The sequence below is a fragment of the Camellia sinensis genome, chromosome 1 (genome assembly GCF_055761805.1).
Source record: "Camellia sinensis isolate YWXY chromosome 1, ASM5576180v1, whole genome shotgun sequence".
NCBI classification, from domain to species: Eukaryota; Viridiplantae; Streptophyta; class Magnoliopsida; order Ericales; family Theaceae; genus Camellia; species Camellia sinensis.
Window position 1 is genome coordinate 181,297,031 of NC_138961.1, and position 20,024 is coordinate 181,317,054.

Genomic DNA, 20,024 nt, shown 5'->3' on the forward strand with positions numbered 1-20,024 from the left:
CAGGGAAGATTGTGTGTACCGAATGATCCTGAACTAAAAAGAAGAATTCTGCAAGAGGGCCACAATTCAAAATTGTCTATCCATCCAGGAAATACGAAAATGTATCAAGACTTGAAATTGAATTTCTGGTGGCCGGGAATGAAGATAGAGATTGCTGATTTTGTGTCAAAATGTCTTCATTGCCAACAAGTTAAAGCCGAACATCAACGACCCGCAGGTTTACTGCAACCCTTACCGATACCGGAGTGGAAATGGAAATATATCACTATGGATTTCATTGTCGGTTTACCTCGCTCCAGTAAAGGTATGGATTCAATTTGGGTTATTGTTGATGGATTGACTAAATCTGCTCATTTCTTACCTGTCAAAACAATTTATAATGCGAACAAATTGGCTATACTCTACATTGATGAAATTGTTAGATTGCATGGAGTGCCTGTGTCCATTGTTTCTGATAGGGACTCGAAGTTTACATCGAGATTTTGGCAAAGCCTGAAAATTGCATTGGGTACTGAATTGAAACTGAGTAGTGCCTACCATCCTCAGACAGATGGTCAGTCAGAGAGAACCATCCAGACTCTGGAGGATATTTACTGCGGATGTGTGTTCTTGATTTCTAGGGAAATTGGGAAAGTCATCTACCCTTAGCTGAATTTGCCTACAACAACAGTTTCCATTCAAGTATTGGTATGGCGCCTTTTGAACCTTTGTATGGCAGGAAATGTCGATCTTCAATTTGTTGGGCAGAAGTTGGAGATGGGCCTTTTCTTGGGCCCGAGATTGTACAGGAAACCATCGAAAAAATGAAATTAATTCAACAGAGACTGAAAATCGCACAGAGCCGACAAAAAAGTTATGCGGATGTCCGAAGGCGAGATAGAGAGTACGAAGTAGGTGATCATGTTTTTGTGAAAGTGACACCGATGAAAGGGCAGACCTGTTTTAGGGTTAAAGGCAAGTTAGTGCCGAGATATGTCGGACCGTATGAGATTATTGAGAAAATCAATCCGGTGACGTATCAAGTAGCGTTTCCTCCTGAAATGGAGCATATGCATAACGTGTTTCATATTTCAATGTTGAGGGAATACCTTCGGGATCCCTTCCATGTGATTGAGCCTACTCGTGTAGTGCTAAGTGATGACTACACCTATGAAGAACGGTCTATTCAGATTGTAAACAGGCGGATCAAGAAGTTGAGAAACAAAGAGATTCCGTTAGTGAAAGTTGACTGGCAAAACCATGGTGGCGTATATGCCACTTGGGAAAGGGAAGATGATATGATGAAGAGATATCCTGAACTGTTCCCACTGAATTTTGTTTTCTTCCAGAACGAAGGTAATTCGAGTTTGGAAGACCAAACTCTTTATAAGGAGGGAAGACTGTAGCAACCCTCACCACTGTTTACTAATAACACTACTGATTAGTGCTAATTTATGATTAAGCATGTTAATTGACTGACTGATTGAATTACTAAACTGATTGATTGATTGTGCTAGTTTGAATGTAATTCTATCTGTAGATTATTAAATTATCTGTTCATGTTTTATGCTTTAAACTGCAAATTGAAGGCCTTATCGACGGCCGAATCTGAAATTGGTTGATGTTTTGTGCTAATTAAGATTTATGTGATTTTATGGTATACTTAATTAGAATGTGATTTGGTATGATTAAATTAGATTAAATATTGATAAATTACAAGAGTTGGACTGTATTGCCATTTTGCCATTAGTGGGCTTTGCTAGACAATTGTTTGGTCTTGACTTATCTATGCTATACATCATCCTTGTTCATTTGTGAGAGACCAAAACCGACTTGAGTGAGAAAGTGAGAGAAATTGGGTTCAACTTGAAGGTTTTACTTGGAAATTATAGGAATTGAAGAGTAATTTGCTTAATTGAGCTCCCTTATCTTGCATTCAAGACTTAAGGTAGGAGATTCATCCTCTCATTTGTGTATTTGAGTTATTCCAGCATGGTCCATGGTGACATTAGTGATTCAAAGTCTAGAATTTGTTAAGATTGTTGAATTAAGTTGTAATTCATGCATGCATGTATATATTTTGAAGTTTAAAGTTGTTTTCATGGAAATTCCTCACATGCATGTCAATATCTTGAGTATAGTCCATGAATTCATCTTGTTATAGAAAGAATTGGCTTATTTGTTCATGTTTTGAAGGCTTGAAGTTGATTAAATTCATGCATGTTATGTTTTACATCATGTTCATGAAATTTGTTTGAATTTGTGTTCAATTGATCTACTTTTGGGCCTTGATTTTACAAATTGAGCTTTGAATCATGTTAAACTATGAATTCGCAAGTGTTTTCCAGAAAATTGGCCCAAGAGGATCGAATTTGATGCATTAAAACTTGATTTTGAGCTTGAGGTTCAAATATGGAAATTCCAGATTTTGGACTCTCGCTCGAGCAGGGTAAGTGGCGCTCGAGCGGGAAATTCGTGTATCCAGCACTTTTGTTGTGTTTACAGTCCGCTCGAGCGGGATTTTTCACGCTCGAGCGAGGACTTGTGTCACACGCTCGAGCGGGTGTCGAGCGCCCATCAAGCGTGATTTTCACACATCTAATACTTTTGCAGTATGCTCGAGTGGGAAAGTTTACGCTGGAGCGTAGCCTTTTGTTCGCATGTCCGCTCAAGCGGGGAAACCCACGCTCGAGCGGGATCTCTGTTTTCTGAAAATTCTGAAAATGCTTTTAAAGTGCATCTAGGCATTCTTAGGCCTAGTTTAAGGCATCTTAATGAGGACATTGATGTAGAACCACACCGAGTCAAGATAGGGATTAAGTTATTATTTCCCAACTGTGTAACTTAGTGTGTGTTCACTCTGTAACTGTGTAGGGTTAGCATCCGAGGACGCGTACTAGCTTATCTGTAGCCTAGAACTCTGTGAGTAACAATGTTGTAAAGATATGTTCAATTGAGATTATTTTCTGAACAAATGACTGTACTGCTTTATGAAATGACACTGTTTACTGAATGAATGTTTGTCCTATTTGTGAACTGTATTCGTGGCATCCATAGCAATATATTGTTACTGAACTGTTACTGCTACTGATGCAAAGATCTCTGTCGGTTCCCATGTTTGGAACCATTACTAATGGCCATCATTGACTGCTCGGTCTGTTAAGACCTACTGTACTGCTTTGCTATTGGATGTACCACATATGACTATTATAGTTTCTGAATGACTGTTATGGCATGAATTATGAGCCACAAACGGAATGACTGATATATTGTTTAAATGACTGTTTTCAATACTGAAAGGACATTCATTCTTAACCTCTTTACGCATATGTTATTCACTGGGCTTTAGCTCATTGCTCATATATATATGTAGGTGTTCAGGCACCGGACCGTTGCTAGGGGCGTCAAGCTTAACTCCTGTTTTGTCAAGCCAACTTTTGTGCCTCACTTTGAGGTTCCAGAACTGTTCAAGCTGAGGCTGCTTGGGGTGTTTTAGTTTTCCCCCTCTTTGTTTATGTTTTATATAGACTGAATGATGTTATACTGTACTGTTCTAATAGGGATTAAGTCTCTGTCCTGAATGATTGTATATATTGTACATACTGTACATACTGTTTTGGTACTAATTGTACATGTGTATTGAAACGTCTTTTTGCATACAGACTGTCACAGCTCATTGGACATCTTTTAATTACTGTTTTGGCTTCTGCCAGCCCCTGTACTCTGTATTACTGTATTACTGTTAAGCAGGCCTTCGGTAAGTGTAACAACCCTCATACTGTTTACCGATTAAAGACTGATTGATTACCGATAACCATCGATTACCGTTAAACTGAATTGATTATGACCGATAATTGAACTGATTAAAGTACTGAACTGACTGACTGACTGAAAACTGGAACTGGATTGAATGAGTACATCTGTTTGAATTGCATTTTATCTGTTGACTGTTTGTTTGATCTGTTCGTATTTTAGTGTTTAAACTGCTAATTGAAGGCCTTATCGGCGGCCGAATTAGAAATTGATTGATGTTTTATGATGCACATAATTAATGTGAATTTATGGTATACTTACCTGAAAACTGATTAGGTATGATTAAATTAGATTAAAACAAGCTAATTAAAGAGTTGGACTTAATTACCAAATTGCCACCTTTAGTGGCCCACTCAATATAACATATTTGAGTCTCATTTCATACACATTCATCAGCCATTTCCCTTACCATTGCCGACTAGAGAGAGAGGGTAAGAGGAAAAGAGTAATTCAACTTGTCTCATGGTGAATTGGCTAGAATTGCTTGAAGAATTGAAGGTTGATTACTAATTTGAGCTCCTAAACTTTGAATACAAGACTAAGGTAGGAAACTCATCTTCTTATTGTTGCCATTAAGCTAGTTCTTGCATGATTCATGCTTCATTGTAGAACTAAGTCTTGTTTTGGTTCATTGTTGTTGAATGAAGCTCAATTCTTGCATGCATGTGTTCTTGGTTGAATTTGGAGTTGAGTTCATGACAAAATGTTACATGCATGTTCATGTCTTGAGTGTAGTCCATGATTTCATCATGTTTTGAAAAGAATTGGCTCTTTAGAGCATCAAATCGAAGCTTTGAAATGGTTTGAATTCATGCATGTTTGCATGTTCATCTTGTGCTTGAAAAATGGTTTAAATTGAGTTTGAATTAAACACCCTTGGGCTTTGATTTCTTAAAATTGAGCTTTGAAACATGATATTCTATGTGTTTATAAATGTTTTCCAGAAAATGGGCCCAAGAGGATTGGTTTTGATGCTTTTGAGCTTGGTTTTGAACCTGGAGCTCGAATCTGGGATTTCCAGATTTCAGTCGTCCGCTCGAGCGGGGGGAAGTGCCGCTCGAGCGGGAAAATCGAGCTTCCAGCATCTTGCACCATTTTACAGTCCGCTCGAGCGAAGGATTGGGCGCTCGAGCGGAGTCATGTCTCAAGCTCGAGCGGGCGTCGAGCGGGGATTTCACCCATCCAGTACTTTTACAGTACGCTCGAGCGGGGAAGTTTACGCTCGAGCGTGTACTTTTGTTTGCCTGTACGCTCGAGCGGGGAAACCTGAGCTCGAGCGGGACTCTGTTTTTCTGAAAATGCTTTTAAATGTGCATCTTTGCATCCTCATCCCGTTCTAGGCATTCTTAGGCCTAGTTTAAGGCATCTTGTTGAGGATATAGATGTAGAACACACCGAGGCATTAGGGATTAAGTTGTTATCTTTCCCAACTGTGTAGCTTAGTGTGTGTTCAACCTGTTAACTGTGTAGGGTTGGCGACTGGAGAGACACGCTCTAGCTTACTGTAGCCCGAACTCTGTGAGTAATAATTGTGTAAAGATATGTTCAATTGATATCTTTTGAATACTGAACTGAACTGTTTACTGAACTGGTATTACTGAATGAATGTATGTCCTTTATTTCTGAACTGTACTGTGGCATCCTTAGTACCTACTGTTTACTGTTACTGTTACTGTTATAGAGATCTCTGTCGGTTCCCTCGTGGAGCCACTACTGTTTACTGACTGATGGCCATCATTACTGTTCGGTCTTTTAAGACCTACTGTTACTGTTACGCTAATGAATGTACCACATATGACTGTTTACTGTACTGAACAACTGAAATACTGATTGAATTGAACTGTTTTCATTACCGTAAGGACATTCATTCTAAACCCCTTTACGCATTATGTTATTCACTGGGCTTTAGCTCACTGCTCATATATATATGTAGGTGTTCAGGCACCAGATCGGAGCTAGGAGCGTCAGGGTAACTCCAGTCTTGTCAAGCCAGCCTTTGTGCCTCACTGCGAGGTTCCGAGTTGCCATGCTATGGCTTGGGGGTGTTTTGTTTGTTTTCCCCCGCCTGTCTTCATACTGTCTAACTGTTCTGTATAGACTGAATGTTTACCGTACTGTTATCAAGGGATTAGGTCCCTGTACTGTGTGACTGTAAATTCTGTATAGACTGTACTGTTTGTTTATGTATGAATGCATGAAAAATATTTTTGGCATACAGACTGTCACAGCTCATTGGACATTGTTTAATTACTGTATTGGCTTCCGCCAGGCCCTGTACTCTGTTTTACTGTATTACTGTTAAGCAGGCTTTTGGTAATCTCGGATTACTGGCCGGTTACGGTGCTAAACCCATAGGGCCGGGTTTGGGTCGTGACAGTAAGCTCGGATTACAGGCCGGTTACGATGCTAAACCCATAGGGGCGGGTTTGGGTCGTAACAACTTTTTTCACCAATCTTTAATTTTTTCATTTGCCAAATAGCTCTCAACGGCTAGCACACGCCATGTTCTGTTGTCGAGCTTTTTCATGTGTAACCGTCGTTCAGAACTGGTTTTTCGAAAGATAACAATTTGTTCGGACGTAAAAATCTGAAAATAATCAATAATTTCATCAGTAGATTTCTGAAAGTGTTTCATTGTTTTGATAGTCCACTTCCGAAAATTTTGAATTTGGACAACACTCAACTTTCGAAATTAAGTTTGTGTTTCGGTTTTCAATTTCCGAATAGAATATGTATTTTCGATTGTGAACTTCCTAACAGGTTTTTTTTTTCTTCCCCCTTCTGTTGTATATTCTTGTTTGAAGGGAGCTTATATTTCCACTTCCTCATTTCCCTCTTTACACACACTTAATAAAAATTATATTTATTATAATTTTATTTTCAAGTGAAATTACTATTATAGACATTAAATAAACACATTCGGAAGTTGAATGTCAAAAAAAAAAAAAAATTCTGAACTCTACTTCCGAACAAGTTGTTTATTTTCGAAATGCTACTTTCGAACCAATTGTTTATTTTCGAAATTCTACTTCTGAACCAATTATTTATTGAAAAAGATGTGTAAAGAGGGGAATGAGTGTGTGCAAATAGAAGCTCCCTTATTTCAACTGTATAGTCATTAAACATATTATTTTTTACAGATAATATGGATTCTGAATGTCAACAGCGTGTCCCACCTACTGCTTCAAATAGACGATGTCGTGAACTGGATGTAGACCATGATGGGGGACGAGGGCGTGGGCGAGGACGAGGTCAAGGTTGTGGTCGAGGTCGTGATCCAGTTTTGGTAGAATATGATATCCCCAGTGCCAGTCAAAGTTAGAGCCGAAGCCAAAGACGAGTTCAAGGTTATGATATGCCTGCCATTGCTGTAGAGGATGCCTCTTTACCTGATTCACCTCCTGTCCAGGAAGAGGACCTTACTCATGCTTTTCCAGGTGGACCGACTGATCCATCAATACTGCGGAGTTTCAATAGTTATGTCGTTGCAGCTGTTTGGCACGAGGAGGTAAACATTCCTGAGTAAAAGTGAAATTCATTTGTATCTGAATTTTTTTTTTCTGTGTGTGTTGTATGATAGTTTCTAATGAGATATTATTTGTGTTATAAGAACGAAGGCCCCTAAAATGTCATAATCACTCTTCGAAGATCCTTGCATGGCCATGGTGGTCAGTAGACAACAACACCAGATTCAAAGCCATTATTGAGCAGTCTGGGCTGTCACAGTTAGCTCGTTGCACTTATCGGTTCGTCAACAAGCTTCTAATCTCCAGTTTTGTTGAGAGATGGCAACCTGAGACGAACACATTTCACATGACAGTTGGTGAGATGACCTTGACCCTAGATGATATTGGCACTATTCTTGGCCTTCCCATTGTAGGCAAATCAGTCAGCGTACTAGATGTGACAGATTATCATGGAGTTACACTATTGGTTTATGGCTTGGGGATTGATGAATGTGCAGTACATGAAAAGGTTTCTACTGCCGGTGGCAATTCAGTCAGGCTTGAGTGGTTGCGAAGTCAGTTTGCTGGTGTCACAGATTCAGACCCCGAGGAGGCTATACAGTGTGCTGCTAGAGCTTATTTGTTGTTTCTGTTGGGATGTACACTCTTCAGTGACAAAAGTGGCGGCAGGGTTCCTGTTGTTTACCTTGGCTTATTGATGGATTTGAGATCCATTCATACTTATGCCTGGGGTGCTGTTGCATTAGCATTTTTATACAGACAGTTGGGGTATGCTAGTCGGTCTGGGGTTAAGCAGATGGGTGGTTATATGACTCTTTTGGAGGCATGGATTTATGAGCACTTCCGAGCATTCCGACCTCACCAGAACATGGACTACAATGAAGACATGCCACACGTGTACCATTGGGCATCTAGGAGAGAGGCGGGTTCCTCCATTGATCATTTGAAATCTTTTCGAGTCGAGCTTGACAGTTTGGTAGCTACTGATGTAAGTTTACTCGTCCTGAGATAATTTTAACATTTTCCATTTATCTTACCCTTTACATACTTTAATTCAAAAACACTTTACGTTTACAGGTTATTTGGGATCCATACCACAGCTGCAGAGACCGACATCCATGTAACCCGGTTACGTTCTACCATGGATGCTTAAAGTGCTTAGACATTGTCGAACCCTATCATCCAGATAGAGTTCTAAGGCAGTTTGGCAGGGTTCAAACCATCCCAGATGCACCGTTAGCTCCCAGTTGTGGTGCTCGAGGCAACATATCTGTAACAACCCTCATACTGTTTACTGATTAATGACTGATTGATTACCGATAATCACCGATTACTGTTAAACGAAACGGATAATGACTGATAACTGACTGATAATTGAACTGATTAAAAGTACTGAACTGACTGACTGAAACTGGAAACCGAATTGATTGAGTATATGTCAGTTAAATTGCATTATATCTGTTTGACTGTATGATTATCTGTTCATGTTCAGATGTTTAAACTGCTAATTGAAGGCCTTATCGGCGGCCGAATCTGAAACCGATTAGTGTTCTGTGACCCTCGTAATTTATGTGATTTTATTGTACAATTATCTGAAAATTGATTAGGTATGATTAAATTAGATTAAAATAAGCCAATTAAAGAGTTTGCCATATTTACCATTTTGCCACATGAGTGGGCCACTATCTCAATACATATACTTGAGCCTGGTATGTACACACTTGAAGAACATTTCCTCAGCCATATTTTGAGCACACCACCGAACTAGAGAGAGAGGAAGTGAGAGAGTGGAATTGTTCTAGAGAATTGGCTTGAAAGGCTTGAAGAGATCATAGGAGATTTGCCTAATTGGACTCCTAAACCTTGGATACAAGACTAAGGTAGGACATTCATCTTCTTGTTGTTGTCTTAGAATCCATTCTTGCATGATTCATGTTAATTTGTAGAGCTAAGTCATGATTTGGTTCATTAATGGTGGATTGAAGCTCATCTCTTGCATGCATGTTAGTATTGTTGCATTTTGAGGTTGATTACATGGACATTAGTACATGCATGCTCATATTGTTGTTATAGACCATGTTTTCATCTGGTTTTGAAAAGAAATGAGCTCATTTGAGCAAGCTTTGGAGCTTTAATTTGGTTTAAAACTCATGCATGTCATGTTTGAGGATTGTCCTTGGAAAATGGTTTGAAATTGGGTTTGAATAAAACACCCTTGGGCTTTGATTTCTCAAATTGAGTTTTGAATCATGTTTAACTATGAGTTTACATGTGTTTTCTGGAAATTTAGCCCAAGAGGTCGAGTTTTGATGCTTTTGAACTTGGTTTTGGAGCTTGGAGGTGCAATCTGGGTTTTCCAGATTTCGCACTTCCGCTCGAGCGGGAGAAGTGCCGCTCGAGCGTGGAATCCGAGCATCCAGCATCTCTCTGCACTGTTTTACAGTCCGCTCGAGCGGAGGATTGGGCGCTCGAGCGGAGTCTTGTCTCAAGCTCGAGCGGAGATTTCACCCATCCAGTACTTTTACAGTACGCTCGAGCGGGGAAGTTTACGCTCGAGCGTGTACCTTTGTTGCATGACCGCTCGAGCGGGGAAACGTGAGCTCGAGCGGAAATCTGTTTTTCTGAAAATGCTATTAAGTGTACATTTTTTCATCCTCATCCCATCCTAGGCATTCTTAGGCCTAGTTTAAGACATTTAGATGAGGATATCGTTGTAGAACACACCAAGGCAAATTAGGGATTAAGTTATGATATTTCCCAACTGTGTAGCTTAGTGTGTGTTCAACCTGTGAACTGTGTAGGGTTGGCAACTGGGGAGACACGCTCTAGCATACTGTAGCCCAGAACTCTGTGAGTAACGATTGTGTAAAGATATGTTCACAAATGATTATTTTCTGAACAACTGAACTGTACTGTTTTCTGAACTGATTACTGTTAACTGAATGAATGTATGTCCTTTATTTCTGAACTGTACTGTGGCATCCTTAGTACCTACTGTTAATGTTACTGTTACAGAGATCTCTGTCGGTTCCCTCGTGGAACCACTACTGTTTACTGACTGATGGCCATCATTACTGTTCGGTCTTTCAAGACCTACTGTTACTGTTATGCTAATGGATGTACCACATATGACTGTTTACTGTACTGAACGACTGAAATACTGATTGAATTGAACTGTTTTCATTACTGTAAGGACATTCATTCTAAACCTCTTTACGCTTTATGTTATTCACTGGGCTTTAGCTCACTGCTCATATATATATGTAGGTGTACAGGCACCAGACCGCAGCTAGAGGCGTCAGGGTTACTCCAGTTTTGTCAAGCCAGCCTTTGTGCCTCACTGCGAGGTTCCGAGTTGCCATGCTATGGCTTGGGGGTGTTTTGTTTGTTTTTCCCCCTTCTGTACTGTTTTACTGTTCTGTATAGACCGAGTGTTACTGTACTGTTATCTAGGGTCGAGTCCCTAGTCTGAATGATTGTAAATATTGTGTATACTGTTCTGTACTGTTTATGTATAAATGTATCAAAAAGCCTTTTTGCATACAGAATGTCACAGCTCAATGGACACTATTTATTTACTGTATTGGCTTCCGCCAGGCCCTGTACTCTGTTTTACTGTATTACTGTTAAGCAGGCCTTCGGTAATCTCGGATTACTGGCCGGTTACGGTGCTAAACCCATAGGGCCGGGTTTGGGTCGTGACAATATCTGCACGATATACAGTCATGTATAGATACTTGGATAGGATCTGGGAGGCTTGGGATAACCACGTGTTATCTGAGCAACGGAGGAGCACGCCAGTTCGTCAGCCTTGGGAATGTGTACCGGGTTACATGGATTGGTATAAGAATATCACGCACCTATATGTTGAGCAAACTGATGAACCGCGTGTCCATGACCATCAGGATTTCAGCCAACATGCCGATGTAATATATTATCCTCTTTTATGCATTTGCAACTTACTTTTTATTTTCTGATATGTTCCCTAAAATGTGATATTCTTTTCAAATGCAGTGTATTGCACATGCACTGCAGATTTTACATCCTATTATTGATGCTGGTTATGAGGAGGGGATTCGACATCCTCATCGACTTTACCAAGCTATCGAGAGTATGACGCATGTCCTTCAAGGTCAGTACATTGACAAAGCTGGACCTAGTTTTGCTGGACCTAGTTATACTGGAGGTCGCTTTCCATCTTCGACATTGACATACAGTCGTAGGCCTAGGCGTAGGCATACAGCTGATTCGTGACATGTTATTTGTTAGTTGATGATTTTTTTTTGGTGTTTTTTGTAAGATGATATTGTTGAAATGGTAACAGTGGTTAATATTTTCTTATTAGAATGGAATGACAACAATGGTATTGTAATTGTAACAACTCAGATTTTTAATTATTCTGTAGAATTTATACTAATATTATTTAATCTCAGTTCAAAAAATATATAATTTATTATACATTATTATGCGTAATTTTGTAAAATAATATCATTATTAAAAATTTAGGGGCCAAAATATAAATAAATAATTAAGTTAATTTGGATAAGCTTTAAATTAATAGAGAACTAATAAGAAGGTGGCACGTGGCGTCTTGGCTTGGGGCTCACGAATATAATCTGTATAAATAGGAGAAGTTGACTCTGTGAGAGAAGAAAAAGAAAAGAAGACGAGGAAAGAAAGAGAGAAAAAGAAAAGGAAGAGAAAGGAAGAAAGGAAGAAGAGAGGAAAGAGAGGAAAAGTAGTGGATGCTAAGAAGATCTTTAATAGTGGAAAGAAATAGTAAGGTATTAAAGTTAAGGTGAGTTATATTATACCTTGAGTCACCAAAATATATTTTACTTATATTTTGACTTACCAAAACCTATTTTACACAAGTTATGTTTTAATAAAAGTTATATTTTATAAAGGTTTCAGTTACGTGGATTATTTTATGAACCCTATTTGCTTAAAAGGAAACCCATGGATGTGTTTGTTTTACTTTTAAAGAATATTTGGCTATAACCTTATATGAAAATATGTTTTGTGAGTACCACCACGGGAGTCTCATGCCATGGGGGACTTAAATAACCATTGGTTAGTGAGTCTCATGCCTTGGGGGACTTAAATAACCATTGGCTTAGTGATTGACCACTTTGTGGTCCAGTGTTTGTCGTGGATTCGTGGTCCAGTGTAGTGCTTGGCACTTAGTGATGTACCATGGTTATGGTTATATAGTGATTTTCGTATTACGTATTATACGTTAAATGATCTCCATATTATATAAGATGCATTTTAATATCAAACTCTTTTTGGCCCAACTAATTATCCATGGTGAATTTTATGCCTTATACTCTTAGTATAATATTTCTCACTCTGCCATGAGCTTATAGTTTTTTACCACTTTCAGATGACATGTCGGGACCAGCGGGTGAGGTAGGCACAAAGTACTTTTATTGATGTATTTTTTTTATATAAACATCGGCCTTTTTAGTCAAGACATTTTGTAATAAAAATAGACGCTCCAATGATTATTGTAGTACCCTTATTTAAATATTTCTTCGACTTGCGTTTATTAATTTGTTTAAAGATTTGGGCGGAGGTAACCTCGGTTATTGGCCATCACGATGCTTAACCCTTGGGTACGGGGAGCGGGTCGTGACAAATGGTATCAGAGCAATGGTTTATAAAAAAAAAAAATATTATTGGAGCATAGGACACATGCACATTTAAGAAGTGAGATAGCAAGTAATTAGTACCTAAATATTATATTTAGTTCGTCGATTTAATTATATTATAATTTTCTATGATTTTATATATATATATATTAATTTTTTTTTGGTACATAATTTGTGAAAGATATTAGATATAATTTACGAATGAAAAAGAAACAAAATATGTCAAACACCCACAAAAAAATTATAATATAATTAAATATACATAAATTCTAATTTAGTATTAAAAAAAAATTCAACTTTTTAAAAGTGGGTTCAAATTTTAAAAATACTAATTTTGAAATTATTTCCAATCAATGAAAAGTTCATCTCAAAATTTTCTCAACTCTCACATATGATTATGTCATTGTGGTCTCATTTTATTTCCATTTATTTATTTTTATCGTGAACAATACGAGTGAAAAGGTTTTAAAGTCACCCATTATTTTTCATTTTGGCCCAAACTAATTTTTGACAACTAGACAGCGGCGAGTGGTTTTTGGTAAGGTTTTTTTTTTGAGGTACTATTTCTATCAAATTAATCATCTAATACATATTTATCAGAGTGCGCAGCGGATAGTTTGTACATATAACAAATTTCGAGGACGAAATTTTAAAAGGAGGGAAGATTGTAACAACCCAGATTTTTAATTATTCTGTGGAATTTATACTAATATTATTTAATCTCAGTTCAGAAAATATATAATTTATTATACATTATTATGCGTAATTTTGTAAAATAATATAATTATTAAAAATTTAGGGGCCAAAATATAAATAAATAATTAAGTTAATTTGGATAAGCTTTGAATTAGTAGAGAACTAATAAGAAGGTGGCACGTGGCGTCTTGGCTTGGAGCTCACGAATATAATCTGTATAAATAGGAGAAGTTGACTCCGTGAGAGAAGAAAAAGAAAAGAAGGCGAGGAAAGAAAGAAAGAAAAAGAAAAGGAAGAGAAAGGAAGAAAGAAAGAAAAGAGGAAAAGAAAGAGAGGAAAGAGAGGAAAAGTAGTGGAAACTAAGAAGATCTTTGATAGTGGAAAGAAATAGTAAGGTATTAAAGTTAAGGTAAGTTATATTATACCTTGAGTCACCAAAATATATTTTACTTATGTTTTAACTTACCAAAACCTATTTTACACAAGTTATGTTTTAATAAAAGTTATATTTTATAAAGGTTTCAGTTACGTGGATTATTTTATGAACCCTATTTGCTTAAAAGGAAACTCATGGATGTGTTTGTTTTACTTTTAAAGAATATTTGGCTATGACCTTCTATGAAAATATGTTTTGTGAGTACCACCACGGGAGTCCCATGCTATGAGGACTTAAATAACCATTGGTTAGTGAGTCTCATGCCTTGGGAGACTTAAATAGCCATTGGCTTAGTGATTGACCACTTTGTGGTCCAGTGTTTGTCGTGGATCCATTGACCAGTGTAGTGCTTGGCACTTAGTGATGTACCGTGGTTATAGTTATATAGTGATTTCCGTATTACATATTATATATTAAATGATCTCCGTATAAAGGTTTTAGTTACGTGGATTATTTTATGAACCCTATTTGCTTAGAAGGAAACCCATGGATATGTTTGTTTTACTTTTAAAGAATATTTGACTATGACCTTATATGAAAATATGTTTTGTGAGTACCACCACGGGAGTCCCATGCCTTGGGGGACTTAAATAACCATTGGCTAGTGAGTTGCATGCCTTGGGGGACTTAAATAACCATTGGCTTAGTGATTGACCACTTTGTGGTCCAGTGTTTGTCGTGGATCCATTGACCAGTGTAGTGCTTGGCACTTAGTGATGTATCGTGGTTATGGTTATATAAATGATTTCCGTATTACGTATTACATGTTAAATGATCTGAAGTATATGTCAATGATTTCCGTATTATGTATGTTATGTATCAAACTCTTTTTGGCCCATCTAATTATCCATGGTGAATTTTATGCCTTATACTCTTAGTATAATATTTCTCACTCTGCCATGAGCTTATAGTTTTTTACCACTTTCAGGTGACATGTCGGGACCAGCGTGTGAGGTAGGCACAAAGCACTTTTATTGATGTATTTTTTTTATATAAACATCGGCCTTTTTGGTCAAGACATTTTGTAATAAAAATAGACGCTCCAATGATTGTTGTAGTACCCTTATTTAAATATTTCTTCCGCTTGCGTTTATTAATTTTTTTAAAGAATTGGGCGGAGGTAACCTCGGTTACTGGCCATCGCGATGCTTAACCCTTGGGTATGGGGAGCGGGTCGTGACAGTAATGACATTGTAATGACATTTTATTATTAGAATGGAATGGTAACAATGGTCGTTGATTTTGTAAATGATATTTTGTTATTACAATGGAATGGTAACAATGGTCGATAACATTCAATCCAGATTGCAAAACAGAACACATCAACATAAAAAACACATCCATTAATTTCTTCCATAATTCTAACATTATCAAATGCATACATGTGTCATGCAACATCAACAACATCAAATGTCTTTCGAGTAGCTACATTATCATGAATAATGTCCTTGAAATGTTGAATGCGACGCACATATGCATCATCCCAGTCGACAGCGCAAAGGTGACTGTATTTTCGCCAATTAGTGGCTATTGGAGGAATTGGATGGCCTAGCTACAACAAAACCTGCACCAAATATCAATTGAGTTAGTGGTCATACCTCATAACTTCTTGTACATGCACAAATTTATAAGTTTCTGTTATACCTGGATGAAATGATTTCCGTGACAAACCCAATGACAATCTCACGTCTATCAAGTTGAGGTACTGGCACTATTCTAAGAGGTAAAAAGGTGAGACATTGTTGTAATGACAAGTGGTATAACACAAGATTGTAGCACGATGCAACAAGATGCCCCATGTCTGGCATAGTCATCCAATGTGAGTATCCAGGACTGTCTTCAAAGTATGACAATATGCTTGTCAATTCTTCAAACCTTTCGTAGGACCCATAAAGTGTAATGTATTCCTCTTTGTGTGCGTGCAACTCACCCAACAGATCACTTCTAACCTGAGCCCAATCATCTTCTGTATGACCAATTGAAGCAGCTATAGCCCTGAAACCACAATTCTCATCTGCAACTACATCCTTGACAAACTTAATGTATGGTTTTAACCCAGAAGGGAAAAGCATCAACATATGCACCAGGTTTCACTGTTCTAGTAATGTATACCTTCCCTTTCGCATTCACCTTCTCATTTCCCTTAATAGGTAGCTTTTTCTTGGTTTCCAGAGTAGAAGCTAATGTAGTGATTTGAGTGTCCCTAGGTGAGAAGGAATCATGTCCAGATTGCACCAACTCAAATGCACACGGGTCACGATGGGTAGAAACATTGATCTTCTTATGATCCCGAGGACGTGTTTTGGGCTTCACCTTCGGCTCAACAAGAAAAATGCTTCTCGGATATACAATCTCTTTCGACTTCTTCAAAAGCTCCAACCGCATGGTTCTATCACTTTCATTAAATTTGTTCACAAACAACTCTACTTCTGCATGACAACTCACCTCCGTTTCCTCTTCTTTCTTGCATATGGAGATATAAAGTTGTCTCCATTGTGAGTGTATGGTAGCAAGTGGTATAGGATGATCTTGTTTGATGTAGTCAGCAATCTCATGAGCACAAGGTAAACCATGAGTGTGGCGAAGGACACATCCACAAGCTTCAACATCAATACCAATGGAATTGGCTCTCTTACTCTCTACAAGCAAATACTCCAATGCAGAGATAGACACATTACCCTGTAGCTCCCTGAACTGAGAAGGTTTAAATTGATGTTGCACAACAGTTAGACTTTTCTCAAATAAAGCCTTGATATCAGTGTGTTGCAACTCAAGCAGACTGTGTATTTTCTCAAACGATGCCTGAAATGAGACTTGACATGAACCCAATTGTCTTTTAAGTTTTGCATGTGCACTCTCAGCCCTGTTCAATTCAATGTAAGTCAAATTAAAATCAAGTACATAGCACTTATTAATAACATATTGAACAAAAGTAATCTTACCGGTTCGTTGTAACATTGCCACAATGCATACACGTGTCTGTCCATGCCGCCACAAATTTGTCCTTGTAAGGAACCAACCAAGTATCCATGACGTATTTGACTGTATCAGGATAACTACTGAATTCCTTGAGTAATGATTTAAGACGCTCATCGTATTGAATTTCAGAAGATGAATACACTAAAGAGTTCCACTCATGGTTGAACTTCTCCTATTTCTGCTATGTCTCAAACATTTTCTTGCATTTGGTCAATACATTCTTACTGATATGCCAACGACATAATAAATGTCTGCCACTCGGGAATATCTTCTGTATGGCATTTATCAAGGCTAGCTCTCTGTCAGTAACAATAATTGTTGGCACAACAAAACCATCCATGACATCACGCAATGTAGCTAACACCCACGCATAGTTGTCGACCCTCTCATACTGTAAGTATGTGAAAGCTACAGAGAATGTCATTTCAGTTGATGTCACTCTTACAATTTCAAGAAGAGGAAGGCGATATCTGTTGGTTTTATATGTGTAATCCATAATTAATATACGTGGGAAAAACCGAAATAAGTCCAAAGTGGTAGGATGTGCCCAAAACAAGTCTGTCACAGTTATCGTGGTCTCTTCAGACCGATGGCGCTCAATGTAATTATACTTGGCCAATTCACCCAATAAGTGTTGCATCTGTGATCTTCCAGTTCTCTGTACCACCCTGTTTCGATGGCGTACATTGTAAATGGTTTTAAGTGTGCTTACATTGAGGTCATCTCGCTGTTTCAAGGTTACTAGGATTTCTTTTGGCCGAACCATGCTCTTTCACATATCCATTAACAATGCTTTCTCATCCTTTGATAGCCTCCCCACATATGAATGTCCCTCAACGTGCACCGCAGGTGGATGATTATGCAATCCGCATACTACGGTCAATGTCCATTCATCATGTGTGGTAAACCTGTGAGCCCTCATATCAAAAGAACAACCACACTTCTTTGTACCGGTTATTCTTGATGTATTGTTGCCATCATGTTTTAACTTCTTTGTCACTCTATATTGGCCATGCCTCTCACAAGCAAGATACATCCTGGGTCTTTTTTTCCCTCCACCATAGTCTGATGTTTTGATTACAATGACCAAACCATTTCTCTTTCCAACTTCACGTACTCAGTTGAGCAATTCATCCTTACTTTTGAATACCTACAAAGTCAAATAAATATTATCAAACATTTACATTTGTTGAGCAATTCGAAACATAATCATTATAATTTCATAGAGTGAACCTGTTCAGTTGTGAATTGAGTAGTGTAATCCAACACAAAATCCGCGCAAACCTGACTTCCTTGAGTTGACACATATTCCTACATGTTTTGTATAACATTACAAATTTTTAATGGCATTATAAAGATTAATTTGCAATTCGAAACTGTAAATTTGGTATACAGTTTGCAAATTTGGAATATAAAATGGGAAAAATTTTTTTTTACTTCATTCGGAAGTAGTTTTCTGAATTTATTTTAAAATTTTAGGAGTTGAATGTTGTAGCAGTTAACTTATTTCGGACATCAACTTCTGAAATTAAATACTTTGTTCAGACAACAACTTCCGAAATTAATTACTTTGTTCGGACAACAACTTCCGAAAGTAAATACTTATTTCGGTAGTAAATTTCCGAACAAATAATATAATTCGACTCTGGTTATCCGAACGACGCTGGAAAAAAAATGAAGAGAAACTCACATTTCCTTCGCTATGTTTCTCATAAACATTTATTTGTTGATTTGTTGATTTTCAGAAGACAAATCCTCCATAACAATGATGAATGAGGAAGAAGCTACGAATGAGGAAGGTTGAGAAGCTACGAACTTGGACTTTATTGGAAGAAGCTGAACTTGGAGCTTAATGAATGAGTGCTTTCACTTCTAGCTCAATGGAAGAAGCTGAACTTGGAGCTTAATGAATGAGTGCATTCACTTCTAGCTCAATGGTAGAAGCTGAACTTGGAGCTTCAACGTGAAGTCTGGATGGATGTGTGCATTGAGACTTTTGAATTGGGTAAATGTCTAAAATAGTAATTACACTTAGGGATAAAATTGTAATAAAAATAAATATCATTAAGTGTGTGTATAGAGGGGATTTGGTGTGTGTAAATAGAAGCTCCCTGTAGTTGGACTTGAACTACAAAAATTTGTTTTGTGTCCTTTAAAGCTAAAAATAAAAAATCTCAAGAAAGAATTATATTCTAAAATGTATATGCTAGTGTAAAAAACGTAATGAAATTATTTTTTAATGAATAATGGATAACTCATAAAAAGAGAATAAAATTTAAGTGAATTAAAATTTTAAAATATTACAATATAATTATATTAAATTTATAAAGTTTATCTAATCGTAAAAAGAATTTAGTATAATTTATCTTAATAGTACGATTTTGGAAAAATTAGTCTAAGTTCTCTCTCCCAATTTTAGTAATGGAATAGATCCACAATATTATTTTATAATGTCTAAGGTCCCTCAACCCCACACCCATGTATTACAAAGAAATTTGATATAAGATTCAAACCTTCATCCCTCTCTCTCTCAGACTCACGCCTCACCTCTTCCATTACTCACCCCATAGAAGATCAAACTCTTACTCTCCGCCTACACCTTCGCCGTTAACACATTTCGCCGCCCCAACGGCACCGTCAACCGCCGTCTCACCACTTTCCTCGACCTCAAATCTCCTCCCTCCGCCACCAAACCCATCCACAGCGTCACCACCTGCGACACCACAATCGACTCTTCTTTTAATCTCTGGTTTCCGCCTCTACACCCCCACCGCCCTCACATCCACCGCACCACCATCGTCTTCGTACCATTCTCGGATGACGGAGACTACGCCGACGATGCGGCGGGTTTTGGGACCAGAGTGGTAGAAGAAACAGAGGTCGCCGAGGCGCTATGCCTTTCCGATTTCAATCAATATCAGTGCAAATGAGCTTTAATTTTTCTGGGTATCGTTAGAAAATATATAAATATGTTTTGTAATTGCAATTGTAATTTGTTTC

The 20,024-nt window shown here is 37.8% G+C and overlaps 1 protein-coding gene across 1 annotated transcript; it reads right to left on the bottom strand.

Moving 5' to 3' along the window:
- Positions 1-15,432: 15,432 nt before the first annotated feature.
- LOC145821293 (uncharacterized) lies at positions 15,433-17,520 on the bottom strand. The gene is made up of 5 exons (XM_082917795.1): positions 17,250-17,520; positions 16,988-17,165; positions 16,158-16,908; positions 15,690-16,072; positions 15,433-15,550 (listed from the first exon to the last, which is right to left on the bottom strand). Exons 1-5 carry the CDS (start codon positions 17,518-17,520, stop codon positions 15,433-15,435), a joined length of 1,701 nt encoding a protein of 566 aa, XP_082773921.1.
- Positions 17,521-20,024: the final 2,504 nt, after the last annotated feature.

Excerpts from the sequence above, each read along its gene's own strand:
- LOC145821293 (XM_082917795.1), bottom strand. The coding sequence starts at position 17,520 with ATGGATTACACATATAAAACCAACAGATATCGCCTTCCTCTTCTTGAA. Across the intron at positions 16,909-16,987 it reads GGCAATGTTACAACGAACCG|GGCTGAGAGTGCACATGCAA; the intron begins GTAAGATTACTT and ends TGAATTGAACAG. Across the intron at positions 16,073-16,157 it reads AGGTGAATGCGAAAGGGAAG|GATGTAGTTGCAGATGAGAA; the intron begins GTATACATTACT and ends AAGTTTGTCAAG.